The 24576-nt window shown below is 46.1% G+C and overlaps 1 protein-coding gene across 1 annotated transcript in view; it reads left to right on the top strand.

Annotated features, from left to right (window-relative positions):
• The window catches only part of SF3A3 (splicing factor 3a subunit 3), a 32860-nt gene extending 9548 nt beyond the window's left edge, over window positions 1-23312 (top strand). Inside the window, exons 7-17 of the mRNA XM_055140542.1 lie at window positions 2506-2588; window positions 3617-3755; window positions 4374-4442; window positions 5125-5192; window positions 6053-6160; window positions 7792-7861; window positions 13145-13309; window positions 13407-13517; window positions 15349-15439; window positions 21410-21465; window positions 23012-23312. Coding sequence (XP_054996517.1) covers window positions 2506-2588; window positions 3617-3755; window positions 4374-4442; window positions 5125-5192; window positions 6053-6160; window positions 7792-7861; window positions 13145-13309; window positions 13407-13517; window positions 15349-15439; window positions 21410-21465; window positions 23012-23089 — 1038 coding nt within the window. The 3' untranslated portion in view covers window positions 23090-23312. The remainder of the gene's footprint in view (window positions 1-2505; window positions 2589-3616; window positions 3756-4373; window positions 4443-5124; window positions 5193-6052; window positions 6161-7791; window positions 7862-13144; window positions 13310-13406; window positions 13518-15348; window positions 15440-21409; window positions 21466-23011) is intronic.
• Window positions 23313-24576: the final 1264 nt, after the last annotated feature.

Here is a 24576-nt window from a genome sequence, read left to right on the forward strand (position 1 = left end):
TTTTTTTTTTTTTTTTTTTTGAGGTTGGGTGACCACAGCCAGTGGTGTCAGGGCTTACTCCTGGCTCTGTGATCAGTGATCACTCCTGGTTGTATTGTAGGGGATCATATCAGGGCTGGGGATCTAATTGGGATCTCTACATGTAAAGAGCCTTAGCCCTGTACTATCTGTATAGCCCAGTAATATTTTTATTTCATATGGCAAGAATGTTTGGCTTTTATTTAAAAAGTTTGTGGGGCTGGAGAGGGAAGACACTTGTTCTACATGCCGCCAACCCAGTTTCAGTTCTGCACCAGGTACAGCCCCCCCATACCTTGCCAAGAGTAATCCCTGAGCACAGAGCCAGGAGTATGCCCTCAGCACTGCCAGGTGTGGCCTAAAATTTATTTATTTATTTATTTATTTTTAGCCCTGCGATGCTCAGGGGTTACTCCTGGCTCTGCACTCAGGAATCACTCCTGGCTGTGCTTGGAGAGCCATATGGGATGCTGGGGATTGAACCTGGGTCGGCCACGTGCAAGGCAAATGCCTTACCTGCTGTACTGTTAATCTGGCCACCCCAAGTTAATTTTTTAATTGTGGGAGTGGTGAGCATACTTAGTGGAGACCATGCAGTGCCAGGGATTGAACTCATAGCCTGGAAATAGAAAAATTTCTTTGGTTTTGGACCACATCCCCTGCTTCTTAGGGGCTACTTCTGTGCAGTGGTCAGGGACCGTACAGAGCTGGGGAGCAAGCCTGAGGCTCCTGCTTACCAAGTGTGCACTTTAACCCATCTCTCCAGAGCCTATTAGGGGGTGTTTTGTTTTTGTTTTGGGGGTTGCACCCAGCAGTGCTCAGGGTGTAATACTCCTGGGTTTGCACTCAGAGACCACTCCTGCCAGGGCTCCGAAGACCTTATGGGGTACTGGGGATTGAACTCAGTCATCTGCATGCAAGGCCAGTGCCCTATTGGCTGTACCATTGCTCTGTCTTCCCGGATACCTTAAGTTCAGAAGATTCAGTTGCTGTGTTAGACGTACATAGTGCTAGATACACAGAAGATATGAATACATGTCTCTTGATAGCAAAGGGCTGGCTATTCAGTGTCCCATGGTTTTGGGGGAGGGTGGTCAGGGCTTGGACTCCTGGTGGTGCTTACACTTGGCAAGGCATGAGCTACGTTCCTGATCTTATTTAAACTTTGTTTTTTTTTTTTTTTTTTTTTTTTGGCTTTTTGGATCACACCTGGCAATGCTCAGGGTTTACTCTTGGCTCTGCACTCAGGAATCACTCCTGGCAGTGCTTGGGATACAATATGGGATGCCTGGTATTGAATCCAGGTTGGTTGCATGCAAGGCAAATGCCCTCTCTGCTGTCCTATCGCTCCAGTCCCCTTTATATATTTAAAGTCTTTTAAAAAGTTACTAAAACTGGGGCTGAAGTGATAGCGCAGCGGGTAGGGAGTTTGCCTTGCACACAGCCGACCTGGGTTTGAATCCTAGCATCCCATATGGTCCCCTGAGCACCGCCAGGGGTGGTTCCTGAGTGCAGAGCCAGGAGTAATCCCTGTGCATCGCCAGGTGCAACCCAAAAAGCAGAAAAATTAAAATTAAAAAAAACTACTAAAACTGTAAATTGTCACAAGGAATGAGGTATTTGGGGGATGGGGCCACACCCAGCAGTGTTCAGCCACACCCTGATAATGCCCAGGTGCTGGTTATCAAGCCAGGATCTGCCGTATGCAAGGCAGGAACCTTATTCCCGGTCCCCTCTCTCTGACCCAATCTCAGAGTATAGGATTAGGGGGACCAGAAGTTTAGAGTGAGCTTTTAGATTTGCTGGGAGAGGTCGGAGTGGTGCGGGGAGGGGTAGGGGATGATGACAATACCTGACAGTGATTGGGGCTGCTCCTGATACAGTGCTCAAGTGAAAGCAACCAAGGGATCAAGTGTCAGGGATCAAGCAAGTAAACTTCTAAAGTTTTTGTTTTATAGGGGCCATACCCAGCAGTGCTTGGGGGCCCTGGGCGACCAGGGCCATTCCTGACAGTGCTCAGAGCCTTACACGTGCTGGATATGTAACCCCTACTTAAGCCATATCCTGGGCCCCTAATCTGTATAAGTAGGCACAGCTTTGTCTTGTTCTCATTTGTCTTCATGTCCTTTATTCAAAGATGCTTGATAAGAGATTGAATGAATGAATAAAGGAGACTTTCAACAACTTTGTCATAGGCAGTAGTGAGTTAATCTTTAGCTATTTGCCTGGCATTTAGTGTTTGGTAAACATTTCTTTAGTTTTGCTTATTATTAGCTTAATCTTTGTTTTGTAGTTAATTACATATCAGTGGAGGGGGATTATTAACTCCCCAGTTAGTTTAGGAATTAAATGATGGAAATAAAAAGACAAAAAATGAGTCAGGCCTTATAACTTTGTTAATCAGCACTCAGTTTTTAATCTCATTTACTGGTGATTATGTGGTAATTTGGTCTTAATACTTAACTGTCTTTTTTTTCCTCTCTCCAGAAGCTGGATTATATCACATACTTGTCTATCTTTGACCAGTTATTTGACATTCCTAAAGAAAGAAAGAATGCAGAGTACAAGCGGTAGGCACTACTAGCTTCCTGATATCTACTGAATTTTGTTAGATTATTTAAGGTGGAGGTTTGAGGGTAGAATTCTGGATTTTATTACCTGGAAATTGTACATGAGTTAAATACGGGATTTTTCTTTTGATGACTAGGGCTCCACACACTTGGTTTTGGTGCTCACGCATTTGTCATATCCTTCAGTTTTGGGACTTAAACATACAGCTGTGGTCCCAGGGGTCCCAGAGGACAGAGTTGGCAGGTTTTTTTTTCTTTTGTTTCTGGGCCAAACTGGTAATGCTCAGGAGTTAGTCCTGGTCTGCACTCAGGAATCACTCATGATGGTGCTTGGGGGGCCATATGGCCCAGGTTGGCCACGTGCAAGGCAGGTGCCCTCCCCGCTGGACAAATGCTTCGGCCCCAGCATTGTTGCCAAGACTGCGCTCGGCATGTAACAAAGTGCCAGGACTCAAATTCCTCACATCTGCAAGGCGGTGCTCTGCCACTGAATATTCCTGAAGCCTCAACTTGCAGGTTTAACAGAGTTTTTAATGACCTGGAAGAATGTATGTTTGTGACTATATGGTCTTCTCATAGTTGATTCCTGACATATGGGCTGCCAGGGTTCTAATCCAGGTTGACTGGGTGCAAGACAAATGCTCTAACCTGCCGTGTTAATTGCTCAACCCATAGACTCTTAATGAAAAGTCATGATCAATTTAAGCATCAAAAGTTCAACTTTGGAGGGCTGGAGATACAGTACAGTGGGTGAGATGCTTACCTTTTACATGCCTTTTACTTGCCTTTTGAAGTTTAGTGGGCAAAGGCTAAATTTCCTCTGCTTGTGACTTTACTGTTTGGAACTGTATCATGAGAATGAATGGACTTAGGAGAGACCATAATCAGGATGTTAGGGGGGAACGTCAACTGTAAGTTCATTATTTCTGTCAACTGGTTTCAATAGAATAATACAAATATTTTACAAGGCGTGGCTGTGTATCAAAGACTAGAAACCTTCATTGCTGTTTCTATTTATTCCTCTGTAGGTACCTGGAGATGTTACTTGAGTACCTTCAGGATTACACAGACAGAGTGAAGCCCTTACAAGACCAGAATGAACTTTTTGGAAAGATTCAGACTGAGTTTGAGAAGAAGTGGGACAATGGCACCTTTCCTGGATGGCCAGTGAGCTTTGCGGGGGTCGGGGGGGTGAGGGGTGGGTGTGCAGGGGATAGAGCATGTGCTGGGAATGGAACTAATTGTTTCACCTTAATATTTTTTTTTTCTTTTTGGGTCACTTTTGGCCATGCTCAGGGGTTACTCCTGGCTTTGCACTCAGGAATTACTCCTGGCAGTGGTCAGGGGACCATATGGTATGCTGGGAATCGAACCTGAGTTGGCTGCGTGCAAGGCAAACGCCCTAGCTGCTGTGCTATTGCTCCAGCCCCTCACCTTAACCTTAACCCTTTGGTTAGAGCATTAGATGCTGAACCCTGGGAACTGTTGTGTCCATGGGGTCGTTTTTGCTGTGTGTGTAGTGTGAACAATGTTTCTTCAGGCTGAGTGTGGGATTTTATCAACCATGTCCTTATGGTTCCTCCTGACAGAAACCAAAGCTATGTGCTGCAAGTGAATATTTCCACTCCTCAGAGCATACTTGATTTTTTTTTTTTCCTGGACTCTCAGGGAGATAATGCATCATGGTTTTTTTGGCTCTGCTTTTGTATGGATTTGAGTCTTAGTCATACATGTATATAAGTAAATGACCAGCCAGATCTTAATAAACATTGTTTTTCTTGGCAGAAAGAGACTAGCAGTGCCCTGACCCATGCTGGAGCTCATCTTGACCTCTCTGCGTTCTCCTCCTGGGAGGTACGTTTGCTGTTGCCTTCGTGCCAGTCTCACCTCTCACTCCAAGGAAGAACCACTCAGTCTCATGGATCTAATGTTATGAAATTTTTTTTTGGCTTTTGGGGTCACACTCAGCGGTGCTCAGGGGCTACTCCTGGTTCTGCACTTAGGAATTACTCCTGATGGTGCTTGGGGGAACTATAATAGGATGTCAGGGATTGAATCCAGGTCAGTTGTGTGCAAGGCATACTGCCCTACCCGCTGTACTGTGGCTCTGGTCCGTGCAATGAACATTTTAAAATTAGGCATGAGATTTGGGACTAGCATTTACAGAGAATATGAAAAGGTAATAAAGAGGGTGAGAAAGAGGGTAAAAGAGGGAGTGGAGGATAGAGCAAGGGAGAAGAGAAAGAATATATGGTCTTGCTGAGACCTAAGCTTGACCATTATTTACTTCTTAAAAGTTATTTATATATATTTGGGGCCGGAGCGATAGCACAGTGGGTAGGGCCTTTGCCTTGCATGCGGCCGACCCGGGTTCAATCCCCGGCATCCCATATGGTCCCCCAAGCACCGCCAGGAGTAATTCCTGAGTGCAAAGCCAGGAGTAACCCCTGAGCATCGCTGGGTGTGACCCAAAAAGCAAAAAAAAAAAAAAAGTTATTTATATAAAATTGTTTAATTTGTCTCTTTTTTCATATAGGAATTGGCCTCCCTGGGTTTGGACAGATTGAAATCTGCTCTCTTAGCTTTAGGCCTAAAGTGTGGCGGGTAAGAATTCCCTCCCTTCGTCCCTCCCTCCCTCCCTCCCTCCCTTCCTTCTTCCCTCCCTTCCTCCCTCCACACCTGTTCATGGTTTACTTCCATTGTACTGTTGCTCCAGCCCAACCAGAACTTGTTTTCCATCAGAACTTTTGCATTTACTGTCTATTGGCATACTTCAGGGGCAAGGGTTATTGGGGCCACAGTGACTGTGCTGGGGGAACCAGATGTTGTCAAAATCAAACCAAATTCTGCATGCAATATCACATGGCTCCGGGAGCAGTTTGTGGGTGTGACTGCCAAGCTACTGGAAAACTGGGGATCTGGGTGGAGGAGGCCCAGTCTCGATCCAGGCACGGGTCCCGCATACCTGGGTTCCTCTGCTGGTTCCTTCATGGGTGAGGCTTGTCCGAGCGTGTAGAGAGTGGCCTTGAGCGTGGCTGCAGCTGGTTCTGGAGGTTTTTGGCTGCCGGGGTTCTGCTTGGGGCAGGGAGAGAAACAACCTGCCCCACTCTGGGGTGCCCTGGTGAAGACAGCCTGGTGTGGGGTCAGGAGATTCTGCACCTCTCTCTTCTGGGAGCTTTATTTTTATAGTCTCTGGATTTTGGCCGTTGATGAGATTACATGGCACTGGGGGCAGTTTGTGGTTTTGACTGCCAAGCTACTAGAAAACTGGGAAGCTGGGTGGAGGAGGCCCAGTCCTGGTCCGAGCAGACTTGGAGATCTCAACCACGGGTCTCCCATACCTTTTTGGATCCATATCTGTTGGCACTTTAAAGGAGCTCAGATTCCATTTTTTCTGTTACCTAACACTGCAGAAATAAGCATCTGTGATTAACCTATAATCCTTTCTGCCTCTGTCTCCCCAGGACTTTAGAAGAGCGAGCCCAGAGATTGTTCAGCACCAAAGGAAAGTCTCTGGAATCACTTGACACCTCTCTCTTTGCCAAGAACCCCAAGTCAAAGGGCACCAAGAGGTAAGCGGGTGGTAAAACCTCTGCTTACAGTTTTTAGTACTCTCTCTCCACTCCAACTTGTCATCATCGCTGTTAATGCTGCTGATGGTAATGATGGGAAGGTTTGGTGCATGCTTGGCTGTGATGATGCGCTCACATTTAGTGTGGTGCTCTTTGGGATTTTCCTACTCCCTCCCTCCCTCCCTCCCTCCTTCCCTTCCTTCCTTCCCTTTTGGGTCACACCTGGTGATGCACAGGGGTTACTCCTCCTGGCTCTGCACTCAGGAATTACCCCTGGTGGTGCTCGGGACCATATGGGATGCTGGGAATTGAACCTGGGTTGGCCGCACGCAAGGCAAACACCCTACCCACTATACTATTGCTTCAGCCCCTACAGGTTTCTTTCGTGTGTGTGTGTGGGGGGGGGGGGGGGTGGGACATGGAGATGGAACTCGGGAGCTTACAAAGCAATGCAAATGCTCTGACTGTGCTCAATCTCTCATCCCTGGTTACTTTAAAGCCTGTTTTATCCCCGTTGTTGATGAAGAGATGATTCATAGATGCAGGCTCTGCTCTTCCACTGCTGATGGCAGTGTGCGCTTTGCTACTGTAAATCAAGGAAAAGCTTTACTAAGGTGACTGGTTGTGGGTGAGGTCGCTGATGTTGACAGTGCAGTCATATTGAAGTCACCTTTTGTTACCTCAATAGTTTATGGCAGATGAATAAGTTCAGGAAATAAAAGCTCACTTTTGGTGATGTCTGTTGAATCTATTCTGTTTTGTAGACCCTTCATTTAGTTGATTTTGCTTTTGCAATGGCCCGACGCCTACTCTTGTTTGTGGTGTTTGTTCTGGTTGGTGTGAAGTTAGGAATCCCAGTAACTCTTGCATCAGAATTGTCCTCCGCATGTGAGCCAGTGCTGGGATTGGAGGGGCAGGCAAGGCCTTTTGCCAGTGAGCATATTTCTAGGCTCTGAATCTTTCTGTTCTTCCTTTTCTGTTGTCATGCTCCAGAGCCCATGCAGTACGAGGCAGGCATGAAACATGCTTTAGCCTTTTGAGCTATCTCTTGGCCCCGTACCCTCCCCTCCAGCCCCCCCCCCATCAATCTACACTTTTTTCTCCTTTTTAAAAATTCTAGCTATACCTGTTGTTGCTTTGCTGGGGATTGAACCTGGGGCTTCTTCACGGAAGACCCTCTGAACATCTCCCAGCCCCCAGAATCTAGTCTTGAGCCTCATTGTTATATAGGGTATAATTCTCACCATTCTAAAAAGTTGTTATCTGTTCTTTCTTTCTAAAATAAGGAGTCAGAAAAGTTAAAAGACTCTCCCAGATAGTGTTGGAGTCAGAATTTGGGCCTGTGTCTGCTTTTTCCAAGGCTTACCCTTCTAGTCCACCTTCTCCTGTATGAAAATGTAAATGTTTTGAAAAAAGTCCTGCACCTTTTCAAATGAGGTCAAAGAGGGGATTCTTCCATCTTTCCAGAAAATAACCTCAGAATTTGTGCAAGTCTTGAGTTGAATAGAAACTTTGTTTCACAGACTGATGCTTCTCCTGTGCTTACAGTTTGTAATCACTTATGGAATGAGCATTCCCAGGCCCTTGGCAAAAGAACCCATAAGTGATAACAGCTTGGTTTATGTTCGCAGAGACACTGAGAGGAACAAGGACATTGCTTTCCTAGAAGCTCAGATCTACGAATACGTAGAGATTCTCGGGGTGAGTAACGGACCCTGCTGGGGACTGTAAATGCTAGAAGGTATGCGAGCCCTCCAGATAGGAACTTGTGTGAGTTCGGCAGCAAGGAGTGTGGAGAAAGAGGAACTTGTAGGTTTCTCGTGAGAGTTCGCGTGAGCATGCGTGCGTGCGTGCGTGCGTGCGTGTGTGTGTGGTCTTATGCATGCAAGGTTTATGCTTTACCTCCGAGAATTGTTTTTAGGTATGAAAAGATGAAAGGTAGGTTTTAAACTCAGGAAGGCCAAAGAGATAGCTCACTGCAGAAAGCCCAGGTTTGATGCTCAGAACCATATGGTTGAGCCCAGAGCCCTGCCAGGTGAGGATAAATTAATAAATTTTAGCAGCCAGAGAGAGTACAGAGGGTAAGGCCAACACGGAATTCAATCTACAGCATCCATATGGTCCGCCAGGAGTTATTTCTGAGTACAGAGCCAAGAGTAACCCCTGAGCACTGCTGGGTGTGACCCAAAAATAAAAACAAATTGTTTTTTTAAATGAACTAGTTAGCAGAAAATAGGATTATCTCAGGGCACTTGGGCATTTGGTACAATTACTATTTGTTCTTAAGTAAACATCATTAAGTGGTATTCCCCAGGGTGTTTGCAGCTCCTATGTGGCCTTAGAGAATAGATTCTTTCATCAGTTCAGTTTTGTATCCAGAATGGTGCAGAGTCTCCACCTGAGCATCACTGTGTACTGCAGTGATCTGAGAAACACACCCTCAGAAGACGTAAGAGAAGGACTACTCAGGGGCTTCTCAGGGATGACTTCTTGTGTGGTGATGGAGCGATAGTACAGTGGGTTGGCACTTGTCTTGCATGTGGCCGATCCGTGGCATCTCATATGGTCCCCTGAGCACTGCTGGGGGTAATTCCTGAGTGCAGATCCAGTAGTGACCCCTGAGCATTGCCGTGTGTGGCCCAGAAACTGAAAAAGAAAACAAAAGGGGAATGATTTCTTATGAGGAGGCATGTTAGGCAGGCATATTTCCAAGTTTACAGGCTTGTAGGAAACGGTTAGAATGGTAGTGGGGGGGAGGAGCTGCGGGCTGGGGGTATAGTTCAGAGGTAGAGCCAACAAAAAATCACCCCTCAGAGCCTTAGTTTCCTTCTGGGCCCATGGAAAGAGCTCAGTGGCTGAGCACATGCTTGCGTGCAGGAGCCCCAGGTTCTCTCCCCAGCACTGCACAGTCCCCCTCACCCCTCCTCCACCCAGCACTGCCCTGAACTGCCTCTTGTGACCACCCCCAAAAAATAAAAAAATTAAAAGAGCCAGTGGATGGCTGGGGGCTGGAGCGATAGCACAGCGGGTAGGGCATTTCCCTTGCATGCGGCCAACCCGGGTTCTAATCCCAACATCCCATATAGTCCCCTGAACACCGCCAGGGGTAATTCCTGAGTGAAGAGCCAGGAGTAACCCCTGTGCATCGCCGGGTGTGACCCAAAAACAAACGAAAAAAAAGAGCCAGTGGATGGGTTGAGAGTGGAAAACGGTTTAATCTCTCCGGGCTACTTATATCCAAGAGAAAGGAGCGGGGGGACTGGGAAGGCGGTCACTTTCCAGGAGAGGAGGCGGTGGGAAGGGGAGTACACATGTGTCTCCAGGAGCCGGCAGGAGAGCAGTGTCCCGGCTGGGGTCTGTCCTCAGCCTCTTCCCCCACATACTCAGGGTCTGTGTTCTGAGCGGGGGCTGTGGCTCAAGTGGCTTGTGTGTCCAGCGCTGCCATTGACATGGACGTTTTCATCCTGCCCTTGTTTAACTGTTGTCTGCCAGTCACCTCTTGGTTCCCGTGTTCCCTGTAGCTTTTGCTCAAAGGCTCTGGGCCACACTGCGTTCTCCCAGTGAACTCCGGCTGTGCTGGGGTGGGCAGCAGTGAGCTGCCAGTCTCCAAAGATCGCTGCCCTTGACATGATCAATTTCACTGCTCTTGGCTCCTCTGAGAGCATTTTGCTTTTCTTGCCAGAAGGTGGCATCATTTTTTTTAGAATTCTAGCCTAAATGGTTTCCAGAAGTTGCACTGGTTAGAATTTTTCCATTCATTGCTCCACTGTATGCCTGTGTGTTTATATACATCTGGTGTTTTCCAGGCCATATGTTAAATCTGACATGGATACGACATACTCTGTTGCCCTTAGAAAGCTCACTTTATGGGAGGCCCGAGTTTGCTAACCACATGAACCACTGCCCCACTCCTACTGCTGCCGGGTATAGCGCTGGTGGCCCCTAGCACCCCTGGACTAGCATCATGTTAGTAGTCTGAACCCTGAGCACCAGGCCTGTGCTGCCTGCTCAGGTGTCACCAACAGTGATCCCGTGGGCCACAGGTGCTGCAGGGAATGGCCCCTCAGCATCCCCTCTCCCTGACCCATTGTTTCTTGGAGGAGACAAATAACTAGAATGCGTGCATCATGCTGTAATGATTGGTTTTTCTAAGGAGAAAAAAATATTTCAGATAGAAGGAACATCAGTCACAAAAGTGTTTAGGAATTGAGAAATTAGAAGTATGTAGAGGTATGGGTGAGGATGTGGTGGGACTGGAGAGAGAACAGTGGGTAAGGACCGTGCTGGCCTGCACCTACCTCCATATGTTCCCAGACACCTCTCAGTGCTCCCTCAGCACAGAGCAAGGAGTAAACTGCCCAAAGAAGAGAAAAGAAAAGGGAAAATGATCAAAGGAAAAACAGAAATCTGAGTTTTGGACAGGAGAAAGCTACTCATTCATTGCATAGCGTGTACTGTTAGATCGATGCTCGTTTTGGTTTGGGCCATGTTGGCAGTGATTACCCATTTGCTGTTCTGGGGACTCCCAGACTGAGGAGCAAACCTGGGTCTCCTTCACATGTGGCTTTTGCTGAGTTCCCTTTTAGTTTTATTGCTTTTTCTGGAGGGTTTTGTTTTGTTTTGTTTTTGTGCCACATCCAGCAGTGCTCAGGGGTTACTCCTGGCTCTGCTCTTGGGGATTACTCCAGGTGAGCTCAGGGGCCCATATGGAATGTCAAAGATGAATCCTGGTTGGCCAAGTGCAAGCAAACCCCCTACCTGGTGACTGTCATAGGCCCCCATGCTGAGCCCTCTGAACTATCTCCCTGGCCCTAGTTTTTTAATATTGTTACAACTGTTGCTGGTTTGGGGGCCACACCTAGCTGTGCTCAGGGATCACAGCTGTACTCCTGGCAGGCTTGGAGGGTGAAGGATCCAACCTGGGTTGGCTGCAGGCAGGGCGGGTACCCTACCTGCTATACTATCTCTCTGAACCCCCTGGCACTGGTTTTGTTTGTTGTTTCTGCCTTTAGGCCACCCTGGCTATACTCAGGGAACACTTCTGGCTCTGTGCTTAGGCATCACTCCTAGTGGTACTTGGGGGACCGTAGGCGGTGGCAGGGATTGAACGGAGCCATCCATATATAAGGCACACATTGCTGGCACCCGTTACTTCCTGTGCTGTCTCTCCAACCCCAGATTTTCTCATTTTTATTTATGCATATTTTTATATTTACGTATATGTTCTTTTTTTTCTAATTTTTTTTTAATTGAATCACCATGTGGAAAATAACAGTGCTTTCCGGCTTAGTCTCAGTTATACAATGCTGAAACAACCATCCCTTCACCAGTGCACATATTCCACCACCAAAAAAAACCCCGGTATACCTTCATCATTCCCACCCCCCCCCCCCCCCCCGCCTGTGTAACTGATAAATTTCACTTTACTTTCTCTTTACTTTGATTACTTTCAATATTTCAACAAAAAACTCACTATTATTGCTAGGAGTTCCCCACTAGAGTCAGACCTGCTGTGAAGAGAAATGATGTTTTGGATTTCTGTATTTTAGCAACTAAGTCCAGGGAAATTTCTTCCAGAAATTGGATCATTGCAAGCTTGTAACTCTTATCTGTGGTCCTCATAATATGGCGGTCGCCACGCCTTTCCCCTCCTGGGCAGGCATGGCACTGCGGCTACATATATGTTCTTAATTTATAAGGCTTTGTTTTATTTCACTGTCACTGTATCACTGTCATCCCGTTGCTCATCGATTTGCTCGAGTAGGCACCAATAACATCTGCGTTGTGATGCTTTTTGTTACTGTTCTTGGCATATCGAATATGCCACGGGTAGCTTGCCAGGCTCTGCCATGAGGGCGGGATACTCTCGGTAGCTTGCTGGGCTCTCCGAGAGGGGTGGAGGAATCGAACCGGGTGGGCCATGTGCAAGGCAAACGCCCTACCCGCTGTGCTATCGCTCCAGGCCTAAACTAAACTACTAATCAAATATAACGAGAATATATTTATCCAATGATGTTCAAAATTTTGTTTTTTGGGGGGCCACAGCTCTCGGTTGTCAGAGTTACTACTGGCTCTGTGTTTAGGTTCACTCCTGGTAGGGGATCATACATGGTGCCAGGATTCAAGTCCAGATTAACCGACTGTGTGTAAGGCAAGCACTTATCTGCTGTACTAGCTCCAGCAGCACTTAAAAAATATTTTTTATTTTTTTCTTTCATTTTCATTATTCGTCAACATTTTCTAATATTTTTAAAGTTTAGAGAGCCTCCCTGTGGCTGGAATAATTCACAGGTTTCCAGCAGTGTTTATGTAACTGATGGTGTGTGTGGATATCACCATGTGGTGATTCCGTATGGATGTAAAGGTGAGGAAATGAACTTGACACATGAATGTGAATTTGACACATATTTGTATTTTTTCCTTTTATGAATATTTATTTTTGGCTTTATGGGTCACACTCAGCAGTGCCCAGGGATGACTCCTCGCTCTGCACTCAGGAATTACTTGTGGGTGCTCTGGGGACCATATGGGATGCCAGGGATCGAACCAGGTCAGCGGTATCCAAGGCAAAAGCTCTCTGTATTATCACTCAGGCCCCAGTTTTTGCTTATTTTTATATGTTTTTTTAAGAGGAGAAATCTGGTGACAAAATAGAACCCAGCCAGGAATGAGGGACTCAAAAGCAAATTGGAAGGTTGTCAGCTGAGTGGAGGTAGTAACAGTTGAGGAGAGGAAGGAAACACTGTTTCAGGAGATAGTTCAAGAGGGAAAACTCTCTGCTCTGTGGTCTCAGCTGAGTGATTCAGGCCAATGATACAATCTTTGACTTTTTGCAACGGAGATGAGAGTTCTGTTAGGAGAGTCTTCCCCTTTAGACTACAGAAAGAAATGGGGGTGGTGCAAGGCTTCCAGGAAAATAGGAACTTTTGCTTGTTTTGCACTCCCTTTCTCTGACTTTCCTTTTCATTTACGGACCTGACTTAGGAGCAGCGACATCTCACCCATGAAAATGTGCAGCGCAAACAGGCCAGGACAGGAGAAGAGCGAGAAGAGGAGGAGGAGGAGCAGATCAGTGAGAGTGAGAGTGAGGACGAAGAGAATGAGATTATTTACAACCCGAAGAACCTGCCCCTTGGCTGGGACGGAAAGGTGAGTCCCCGCACTGCCACCTTTCTCCCTCTTCTCATCAAGAAGCAGCTACGGCCCGCAGCAGATTCTAATGCTGTTCTTATCTGATTTCTTCCAGCCCATTCCCTACTGGCTGTATAAGCTGCACGGCCTGAATATCAACTACAACTGTGAGATCTGTGGAAACTATACCTACCGAGGGCCCAAGGCCTTTCAGCGGCACTTTGCTGTAAGGAACTCTTGAAATTGGTGGATGGAACTGGAGTCTTTGAGAGAAGATTGGAGCAGTCTGAGAGGAGGGTGGACCAGTTGTGTCTGGAATAGTGGTTCCCAAAGTGGGTGCTCCATGGGCCCTGCCCCCCACCCCTTTTGCTGTTCCCCAGGGCCATGGAACAATCTAGGGAGGCAGGAGGATCTCGGGTGCAATTGGGAGGCATTTTCTGTTTGTTTACTTAAAGGAGGTAGGTTTCCAGGTGGGTGCTGAGTGTTTTGTTTTTTTTTTGTTTGTTTTTTTTTTTTTTTGCTTTTTGGGTCACACCCAGCGATGCTCAGGGGTTACTCTTGGCTCTGCACTCAGGAATTACTCCTGGCGGTGCTTGGGGGACCATATGGGATGCCGGGGATCGAACCCGGGTCGACCGCATGCAAGGCAAACGCCCTACCCGCTGTGCTATCGCTCCGGCCCTGAGTGTTTTGTTGTTGTTGTTTTTAGAAGGAGTTGGTAAGCCAAATAGGTTCAGAAACCTCCGGTCTGTAGCTTAAGAGAAAGTCAGGCATGTGGTCTGAAATACTTTGTGGAAATATTCTGCTGCTCTGATATGTGAACCTCATTTCAGTTTTCTCTTGCTTCTTGTATTTTTTCTGTCTTTTTCCAAGCATCTTATACCTCGTCCCTTACTCCCTGGGCCTTTGCCTCCTTGCAAAAAAAAGAAAGAAAAGAAAGGGTTGATGTTTCTTAACCTATTCCTGAGACAGGGCTTGGCTGGGCAGTACGCCAGTGAGTGGCTCACCCTTGTTTCTACCTCCAGGTCTTAATACTTGACATGGTCCAGAATGGAAGAGGCTTTTTTTTTTTTTTTTGGTAGATTAGACCCAGGATGGCAATGTATATATATGAAGTCCTTTCTTCCCTCAGACACACGTCTTGCTGGTTGTTCCTGGGGCTCTTCTGAAAGCTCTCAGCCCTCCGTAGTCTCTGCAGCTTTCTTGATATGATCACCAGTAAATTATCATCCAGGATAAATGCCATGCTATTTACCATCCCTAAGCCACACTGTCTTTATGGCAGTATATCCTTATTGTCTGTGAGTGCTAGGTTTTACTGATGGAAAAAACAGTCTCTTACCTGGGAAGATGCTGTTGCCTGTATTGAACCTCTTATACGCGCTGATTGTAGGGTTTGCGTGAGAGGTGATTTTTCTTTCTCTCTCTCTTTTTTTTTTTGGGGGGGGGTGCAGTGGGAAAGACATACCCAGCATTGCTCAGGGTTACTTCTGGCTCTTGGACTCAGGAATCACTCCTGGTGGTGCTCGGGAACCGTGATGCCAGGGATTGAACCTGGGTGTTGCCCGCAAGCAGGACAAATCTTTTACCCTCTGTATTATCTCTACACTCCCATCTGTGATTTGCCTTGACACTTTGGGCTGTGGGGACTGCAGAGAGAGAGCTCAGGTGGTAGGAAGACCACATCCTAGGCATGTGGTTCAATCCTAGCATTGCATGGAACCCTGAGCACCACGCTGGATGGTTCTGTGTCTCAAGCTGAGCCTCAGCATCAAGGCATCAGACTCGGTGGCCCCTATAATTTAAAAAAAAAAAAAATTAAGTAATTTTGTTTGAAGAAGTACTGGATGTGGATTCCAGGCTTTATAAACCAACCAGTGAAGCAAACAGTGCAATGTTACTTTGAAATAGCATCTTATCAGCTCCAGCGAGCTGTTTGTGCACACGTGGACCGCAGGAGTAAGGCTGCATTGAGGTGGAATCTGGGGCAGAGGCGGGTTAGGACACTGGAGGGAGAGCTGAGTGCTCGTCTCACGTCCCCTTCTCTCTCTTCACAGGAATGGCGCCATGCTCATGGCATGAGGTGTCTGGGCATCCCCAACACTGCCCACTTTGCTAATGTGACGCAGATCGAAGATGCCGTCTCCTGTAAGTAGGCTTCATTGCCAGACCAGCCAGCAGTGCTGTTGATTTGTGGAAGCTGTAACAAGCCATTCAGTTACTAGGTTTTGCAGACATGAGATGGAATACTGGTTATTTTTTCCTTCTAGGATGCCCCATGCTGAATATAGAACACGGCTTTTAGCCAGAGTCTCTGAAACTCCATGTGTGGCCCCATCCCTGCCCTGTGTTAATTAGAATCCTGTGATTGGTCACATCTGAATATTGTTTGGGGTTTTCTTTTTTTTTAACCTTTTAATTTTTATTTTGGGGGTCAGAGCCAGTTGTGCTCAGCTTAGCTCATCTGGTGAGACCAGAGTGTATTTCCTGCTGTGCTCTCTCCAGGCCCCCTAATGTTGCTTTTTTAGTGATAGTACAGTGGGTTTGCCTTGCACGCAACCCCTTGGGTTATATCCCAGCATCCCATATGGTCTCCTGAGCACGGCCAAGGATAATTCCTGAGTGCAGAGCCAGGAGTAAACCCTGAGCATCACTGGGTGTGACCCCCAAAATAAATAAATAGATAAAAATTTAGGAAAAATTGAAAAAAAATGAAGGCAACAGTGCAGGCCTTGGAATATGTCAGCAATAAAGCGTGTGCTTCAGTTGCGTGAGCCTTTGGGTTCTGTTCCTAGCACCAGAAAAAGTAAAAGATAAAGGGAGCAGGACCAGTGGCCTCTACAGTGATTTTAAGATTGGCACCTGAGTGCTGGAGCAAATCGATGAGCAACAGGGTGACAGTGACAGTTCAGAAAAGCAAATTTGCACCATTGTTACCACTATTTATTTCATCAGTGCTGGATAAAATAGCATTCCTGGATTGTTTCATATTGTTTGAAAAGTAATTCTTTTACAGTGCCCTTATGTAGCCTGTTAGGATCCTATGTAAAAGTTTCCCTGTGTGTGCATGGGCGCGTGCCCGTCTCTATGTAAAAGTTTCCGTGTGTGTGTGTGTGTGTGTGTGTGTGTGTGTGTGAGACCTCTGAGCTTTGTCAGTTGTGGCCCAATTTCCTTAAAAAAAAAAATAGAAAGATTTTAAAAGATGTGTTCTCTGTCAGTTTGCTTTGAGACCCTCTCAGGTTTAGGGATCAAAGCCTGCCTTATGGGTTGGGATTAATTTAATGCTACATTAAAATGTTAGGGTTATGTGCAAGGTACTCTTCTCTCTGAAACTAGATAGAGATTACTGCATACAGAGTAACTACTGTGGAGATTCTTTAATAGTGCCTACAATTACTTCATTTATTTTTGCAAAGTAATAAAGAACTCTTATCTGACTTCCATGGTATTTCCATTTTCCTATTAATACTTTATGTGATTTTGTTTATTCCTTTTTATGTCTTTAGTCAAGAATTTTCTTGTTTATTTGCCATTTTAGGACTAGAAGTCATGCTGTTAGGAGTCCCTTAGGAATATCTATTATTGGTCCATTATATTTAGAACTTCATTAAAATATTGTTTTTTGTTTTTCAGAAACTAAGGTATCTCTTTTTAAAAAACCTTTTAATTCTAATTGACTGAAGCAACTGTGAACCATGATTTTGGGCTTTTGATCCGCCCCTGGTGTGCTTAGAGACTTCCCGGCACATTGCTTGGGCCGCTGCCCGCAGAGAGGACGCACACGGTGCTGGGGCCGGACTCCTTTGCCAGAGCCTGTGCGCCAGCTCTTGGTGCGCTCTCCTCAGCCTATTTTTCCTATTTTTATTCTGTTTCTTCTTGGCCTTTGAAGTAAAATACATGATATCTGAAGAATAGGGCCAGAATGTGGTAGGACACAAGCCTTGCGAAGCTATGGGTTCAATTCCCAGCACCACACACACACACAAATATTACCTATGGGTAATCTGTTATTGAGCTGGAGCAATAGTACAATAGGTAGGCATTTTTGCCTTGCATGTTGTCGATCCCTGACTTCCTATATGTTCCCCCTGCGTACTGCCAGGAGTAATTTCTGAGTGCAGTGCCAGGAGTAACCCCTGAGCATCATTGGATATTACCCAAATAAACAACAAAAAAGTGATCATCTATAGCATATGTTATAATATATTGATTGTCTTTGTGTCAACATGCGTAGTCAGTGATTTGTGTTCACCACGTGGAAGGAAATGTTTGTCTCTATAGGCTATTTGGTTTGGGTTCTAACAGGGATTGTTGACATTTTCATCTTAATCAATTTTATGCTGTATTTTGTCAGCTTTCTGTGTACTTAAGTATAACATTATAATTTTATTAGTCACTCCTATTTTCCTTATCTGATAGCTTATTCTCTTCCAGGAGATTAAGATAGTTTCCCCACTTACTAAAATTTGGGTGTTGAATATGTCAGTCTTTATATTTGGTCTATTAATCTATTGGGGGAGATTATCTTGTTTTTGTCTTGCTTTGGCGTTGGGGCCACAGGTGCTGTGGGTTTAGTCCACATGCTCTACACTCAGGAATCACTCCTGGCTGTGCTCAGGGTGCCAGTATGGCTGTGTGTAAGAGACGAGTCTTTCTCTTGTGTACTATGTCTCTGGCCCCAGAAGGCTGACTTTGAGAGGCAGTTGCTTACCTAACAGCTTACTTCTCTGAGTGCCAAGATTTCCTTATTTGTTAGGTGAGAGTCTTCATACCATATCTACCTCACAGCTCTCTCAGGGTTTTTCATAAGATAATACAGATAGATTTCTGTGAGCATATTTGACTACAGTGTAGCATGAACTCCGTGAGTGGGCATAAATCTTCCCGATACCCAGTGAGGTGGTTTCTGACTGTTTTCAGATGTCTGGTAGCTCTTTGAAGTCACATAGCTCATAGGTCAGCAGAAACCAGGTGATCAAACCCATGATTGGTCTGCAGTAGTCTTTTTCCCTACGGTGCTATTCAGATAGCTTTCTTTAATCTCACCCCTCCCTCCCTTGCAGTAATGGGGGTGCAAACACACCTGAATATGGTTCTTACACATTTTTCACAGTGGTTTTGCCCTCAGTCACACATCTGATTGTAGTGTTAGAATACTTAGGCCATGATGCTCACACATTTTGGGGTTATGGTGTTCATTGGGGGGTCATACCCTTTTGCACATACTGCCTGCAGACAGAATGCCCTCAAGGCACTGGGGTCACAGGTAACACAGCTGCCAGGATCTGCCTGGGCACTAGTGGGATGTCAGGGATTAAGACGTATGACCATACACCTGCAAAGCAGCCACACTAAGGCACTGCACTCTTTCTCTCGGTCCCACACCGGACCTCTTCTGTACTGTCTCTCCATAAACTCTATTTCCCCCACCACATACTGTAAGTTGTACAGCTAAGAAAGAATTCTGTGGAATTGAAGCTCTCCTGATTCTCATTTAGGTCTTGGTCCGTATTTACCATTTCACTAGGGAGTACTGTCTTTTTTACAATAGCATGAAAGGACTGGTGATATGACTCAGAGACAGGTGTGGAGAGATGGGGGGAGCACTAAATAGGGGTGGTTTGGGATTTGGGTTTTTTGTGTGTGTGTGTGATAGCACAGCAGGTAGGGTGTTTGCCTTGCATGCAGCCAATTCCTCTCACTCTCAGAGAGCCCGGCAAGCTACCCATGGTGTATTTGATATGTCAAAAACAGTGACAAGGGGGCCGGAGCGATAGCACAGCGGGTAGGGCGTTTGCCTTGCACGCGGCCGACCTGGGTTCGATCCCCGGCATCCCATATGGTCCCCCAAGCACTGCCAGGAGCAATTCCTGAGTGCAAAGCCAGGAGTAACCCCTGAGCATCGCTGGGTGTGACCCCCCAAAAAAAGCAAAAAAATAATAAATAATAAAGTACAAAGTCTGGACAGTTTAAAAAAAAAAAAACAGTGACAAGTCTCACAATGGAGACGTTACTGGTGCCCGCTCGAGCAAATCAGTGAAGAATGGGACGACAGTGATACAGTGCAGTGCTACCATACCTGGAGAGAGAGAGAGAAAGAGAACACTTAAATGGGGGTGGGTTTGGATTTTGGGTTTTTTTTGGGTTTTTTGTTTGTTTTGGTGCCGTACCTGGTGGTACTTAGGTTAGGAACTACTTCCAGCTCAGAGTTCAAGGGTTGCGCCCAGCAGTGCCAAGAATTGAACCCAAGATTCTCCCAAGCAAAGCATGTGCTCCAGCATTTTGAGCTAGCTCACTGGTCCTGAGATTTAAACACTTTAAGGAGCTCCTGGGTCATTGCTTATGAGAGCAATTGTTTTTCTAAAATCTTACTTTGTGTCTTATTGGGTTAGCTCTCCCATCAAAAACAGGAAATACAGTGGCTTTGCTTCACTTACTTTCAGAGAACCAACCAAAACTGCTGCTCAAAGGTGATGCATTCTTTTCTAATTATTTTCAGATTTCTCTGAAGAGTAAATCTACATACATTTTCTTTTTTGAGAAAATGGGAAAAGTAGCTGGGTTGCTGTTCATTGTTAGAGCACATGTTTGGTACGTTGGAGGTACATCACACAAAATGAAAAATATCATGAGAGCTTTTTTCGGAGGGGATGGTAGGGGCTCCAGCCAGTGCTTTAGGGGCTACTCCCAGAGATACTTTGATGAGTGTGCTGTGGACCTGGAGGCTCTGTGCTGGGATGCCAGGGATTGGACTTGTGACCATACACTTGCAAAGCAGCTGCACTAAGTGGTGCGTGTGTCACCAGAGTTCTGCTCAGCAGTGCTCAGGGGACTTAAACTTGGGGCCTCTGCTTGCAGGCACACAGACTAGCCCTTTAAACTACCTTCCTAGCCTTGAGTGCACATTCAGTCTCCAGTACTTTAACATCACTCTGGGCTGGGTTTCTGATTGCCGCTGGGACCACTCCGAGACCTAATAGTACAGGAAATCAAAGACTTCATTCCTTTGGGGTTTGCCTGTTAATACTTAACACTTCAAGTCTGGCTTGAAGACCAGCTAACCTTAAGCAGTTAGCAAGAGCTGTTGAGACTCCTATGTATGCCAGCCATACAGAGCTAATGAAGCAGCTTCGGAGGGTGGGGAGGGGACAAGGGGGGTGCGCCCCACACCCCGTAGTGCTCAGAGCCTGCTCTCAGTTCTATGCTCAGGGTTGCTGCTACCAGTGCTCAGGGGATCATGTGATACAGGGATTGAACCTGGATTTCCTGCATGGGCAAAGCAAGCATTCAGCCCATTGATCTCTCTTGTGCCTTTTCTTACCTATTTTTGGTTTTAGCTTGGTTTTGAGGCCACGCCTGGTGGATTACTCCTGGCTCTGTGCTAAGGTATCACTCCTGGTAGGAGTCGGGGGGAGCATGCTGGGGATTGGACCCAGATTGGCTCTATGAAAACAAATCCTCTGTATTATCTGTCTCCTCCCTGGAGCACTGGGCCTGTCCAGTCTGTTCCAAGTAGCCATTTGTCCTGAGAGTACCTGCCTGATATCATTTGGAGATTCAGGTTGTTTTTTATTCGTCCTGTCTTGCATATGCATGTACTCAAAGAAGAGTGAAATCTACTCAGAAGAATGGTAGTTCCTATAGATGTCTTCACCTTTTCTTCTTCATTGGATGATAATTTGTTGATGAAGTCAGAATTCTTTTACCATCACTGTATCAATGTCATCCCGTTGCTCATCGATTTGCTCAAGCGGGCACCAGTAACATCTCCATTGTGAGACTTGTTATACCATATTAAGTTTATTCTTCAAGCATTTTCATTCAGAGTGGTCCTTGGTTATGTTTCATCCAAACTTTACGGAGAGAAAAGAGTTGATGAATTTTTGCTTACCTAGTGGTCCAGATTCGAAATTCTGGACTAGGCAGAAATGTCTGTGCCTAGTCATTTCTGCCTAGTCCAGAATTGACTGTGGACTGTGACAAATGACTGTGACTGGCAGAAATGTCAAAATCGAGATCATCCAGGGGACTTCTATTGGGGCTGTAATGATACATGTTGTAATACCACATGGTCCGAGAATACTAGTCAGTCCTGGTTGCCTCTCATTTCTCCTGCAGTGTGGGCCAAGCTGAAACTCCAGAAGGCATCGGAACGATGGCAGCCTGACACAGAGGTGGGTGATGGCATACACCTGGGGTCGCCTCCAGTGACCCTTCCCCTTCCACATAGAAGGGTTTTCCTGCCCAACAAGTACAACGTGAAAGTTTCTAGTGCAGTGAGTAATGCGCTTGACTTGCACACGGCAGACCTGGGCTCAGTCCGTCACATCCCATATGAATCCCTGAGTATCACTGGGTGTGACTCAAAAAGTGAAATGACAAGCAGGAGTATCCAGTGTCTGTCCTGCCTTGAGAATGCTAACGTGAAAATCTGAATCATGTTAGCTGTCCCTTGAGGAGAGCGTAATGAAAAAGAATCTTCTCCTGGGATTATGAGGTGACCTTGGACTTGAGATGTCATCCCAAATATTTCAGTGTTCTTTTTTAGCAGCAAAGCTTTTTTTTAAATTTTTTAAAATTTTATTTCTTTTATCTGATGGGGAGTGCTTACACAGTGGTTCTTGGGGCCTACCTACTCCTGGCTCAATGCCCCTTGGAAGCTGATTCCTGCGGTGCTTGGGGAATTGTGTGGTGCTGGGCATCAAAGCGGAGCCTTGTGTGGGTTCCTACTTGTATATAGAAATGAAAATAGAGCACAGCTGCTCTGAAAGTGGAGAGACCTGGGTCTCTTGGGAGCCATTTGAAATAGATTGTCTTAGGTCAACCTTTTCTCAAGCAGGGTTTTTTAGTTTTTGTTTTGTTTTCTTGTTGCTGCTACTGCTTCTGGTTTTTAAGCCACATCCGGCAGTGCTCAGGGACTATTCCTGGCCGTATGCTCAAGCATTGCTCCTGGTGCTGCTCAGGGGACCCTAGGTAGCTCCAGGGATCAAGCTGGAGTACCGTCTGTACCATCTCTCCCGTCCCTCAGCCAGTTTTTCTTTTTTGTCTGTTTTTGTTTTGGAGTTATGCCTGGTGATACTCAGGGGTTACTCCTGTCACTGCACTCAAGAATTACTTGGGGCTGGAACGATAGCACAGTGGGTAGGGTGTTTGCCTCGCACGCAGCCGAACCGGGTTCAGTTCTCAGCATCCCATATGGTCCCCCAAGCACTACCAGGAGTAATTCCTGAGTGCAGAGCCAAGAGTAACCCCTGTGCAACGCCAGGTTGTTACCCAAAAAGCAAAAAAAAAAAAAAAAATTACTCATGATGGCTTCGGGAAACCGTATGGGATACTAGGGATTGAACCCAGGTCGGCCGCATGCAAGGCACGTGCCCTATCTGCTGTATTATTGCTCTGGCCCCTCAGCCAGAGTTTTTCATCTTAAATACAGAAACTGATTTGAGTAAACTGTTTTCTCATCCGTCCCACGTTTCTATCATAACTGTCACCGTCTGGATGACCAGGGAGAGGTTAGTTCATCACACAACAGTTGCCTTATGGCAGTATGACTCAGTTCTCTCACAGACCCTCAGTTAAGAAAGGCTGTTTTAGGTGGATACCAATCTCACGGCATGAGATTATGACCCAGATCACACCAGTGTGTGCTCAGGTACCTAGAGTTTGGTTCTAAGTGCTTTTCCTAAGAGGTGTCACTAACAGTATTCCCTCCCCTTTTAGGAAGAGTACGAAGACTCCAGTGGGAATGTTGTGAATAAGAAGACATATGAGGATCTGAAAAGACAAGGACTGCTCTAGTGTTCCAGGATGTATCCCAGCTTTGGGGCTGCCCCTAGGATCTGCTTTTTCTATTTCTCCCACCGGATGCTCCTAAAGACTCTTCGCTGTGTAGTCTTGTAGCCTAGCATGCATCTTGTAAAAACAAGGCGTGCTGGCAGGTCACGGGGTTGAGATGTGTTTTATCGTCATTTTATATTAAAAAAGATTCCGTCAGAAAATAAAACCAGCCCTGTTCTCAGTGTATCTTGTTCTGATGCCCTGGATTATGGACAAGTAAGCAACCCTGTAGGTCTTAATGCCTCACTACCTTTCTCACAAACTTGAATGTCAACTCTTGAGTTACCTATATTCTGTTACATAAATCTAACCATGTCTTCCTCACCTTCTCATGCATGTACTGAAAGTCTGAGCCAGGGCCTCCTCTGAGGACAAACTTGTGACAAAGATTTGTTTTGGGTTTTTTTTTATTTTTTGGAGTAGGGGGCCTTGCAGTGGAGGTAGTGGTGGTGGTTGGAAGGGAGAGGTAGTTTGGGCCACACCCAGCTGTGCTCAAGGCTTACTCTTTTTTTTTTTTTTTCTGTTCTTGATTGTGTGTATGTGTGGGGAGGGTGGGGGGTTTTGGGTTTTTTGTTGTGCTTTTTTTTTGATGGGGGAGGTTAGGCCACACCTAGTGGTGCTCAAAGCTTACTCCTAGCAATTCTCAAGTAATGCCAGAGATCAAATCATATGGCATGGCAAGAACCCGAATCTCTTTCTCTCCAGCCCATACTCAGGGCATACTCTGGCTCTGCTCAGAGATAGGTCACTCCTGGTAGTACTTGGGGGCTCATATGCAGTGCAGAGGATTAAACCAGGGTTAGCTGCATGCAAGGCAGACACCTCGTCCACTATTTTATCTAGCCCCAAGATTTGCTTTTTTTGTTTTTTAAAATCTGCATTAAGAAAGGAGTTAGGTTTGTTTGGAATGGGCCTGTTACCCTGCCTCTACCTCAGACCTCAGCAGCCTTTCCCAGAGTGAGGATTGCCTGTTCAGAGCAAATCCGGCCATCTCATCTACCTGCTGTGAGACTGATCCTGAAAGTGGCTTTTTCTGTGTTCATTCAGCCTGGATGTTGAAGATTTGGGTGGAATTGAGCAACTACCTCAGGATCTAAATCTGGTATCATAAATGGGAAAGACTAAGGGTGCTATCAAAGTACCAGTCTGCCCACAGACACAGCCCCTTGAAGGCAGCTGCTTCAAAACAAGCTTTTCTGTGGCCGCCTTGGGCCCCTCAGCACTCAGACCTTTGCTAGGGTTGTAAGATGCCAACTGTACTAACTCCAGCTTTGGAGCTCAGCCTCTCCCTTACTCCCAGCCAGCTCCCTGGCATTAGGCTTTCACCATCCTTCTGATTCTGGAGTGATAATCTCCTTCCTAGTTAAACCCACCCATTGGTCAACTCCACATATTTCGTTGTGCTTTGGTGCTTTCCAATGCATGAAATCCCAGTTATAAACCTCTCC

Source organism: Sorex araneus, chromosome 5 (assembly GCF_027595985.1).
Source record: "Sorex araneus isolate mSorAra2 chromosome 5, mSorAra2.pri, whole genome shotgun sequence".
Classification (NCBI taxonomy): Eukaryota; Metazoa; Chordata; class Mammalia; order Eulipotyphla; family Soricidae; genus Sorex; species Sorex araneus.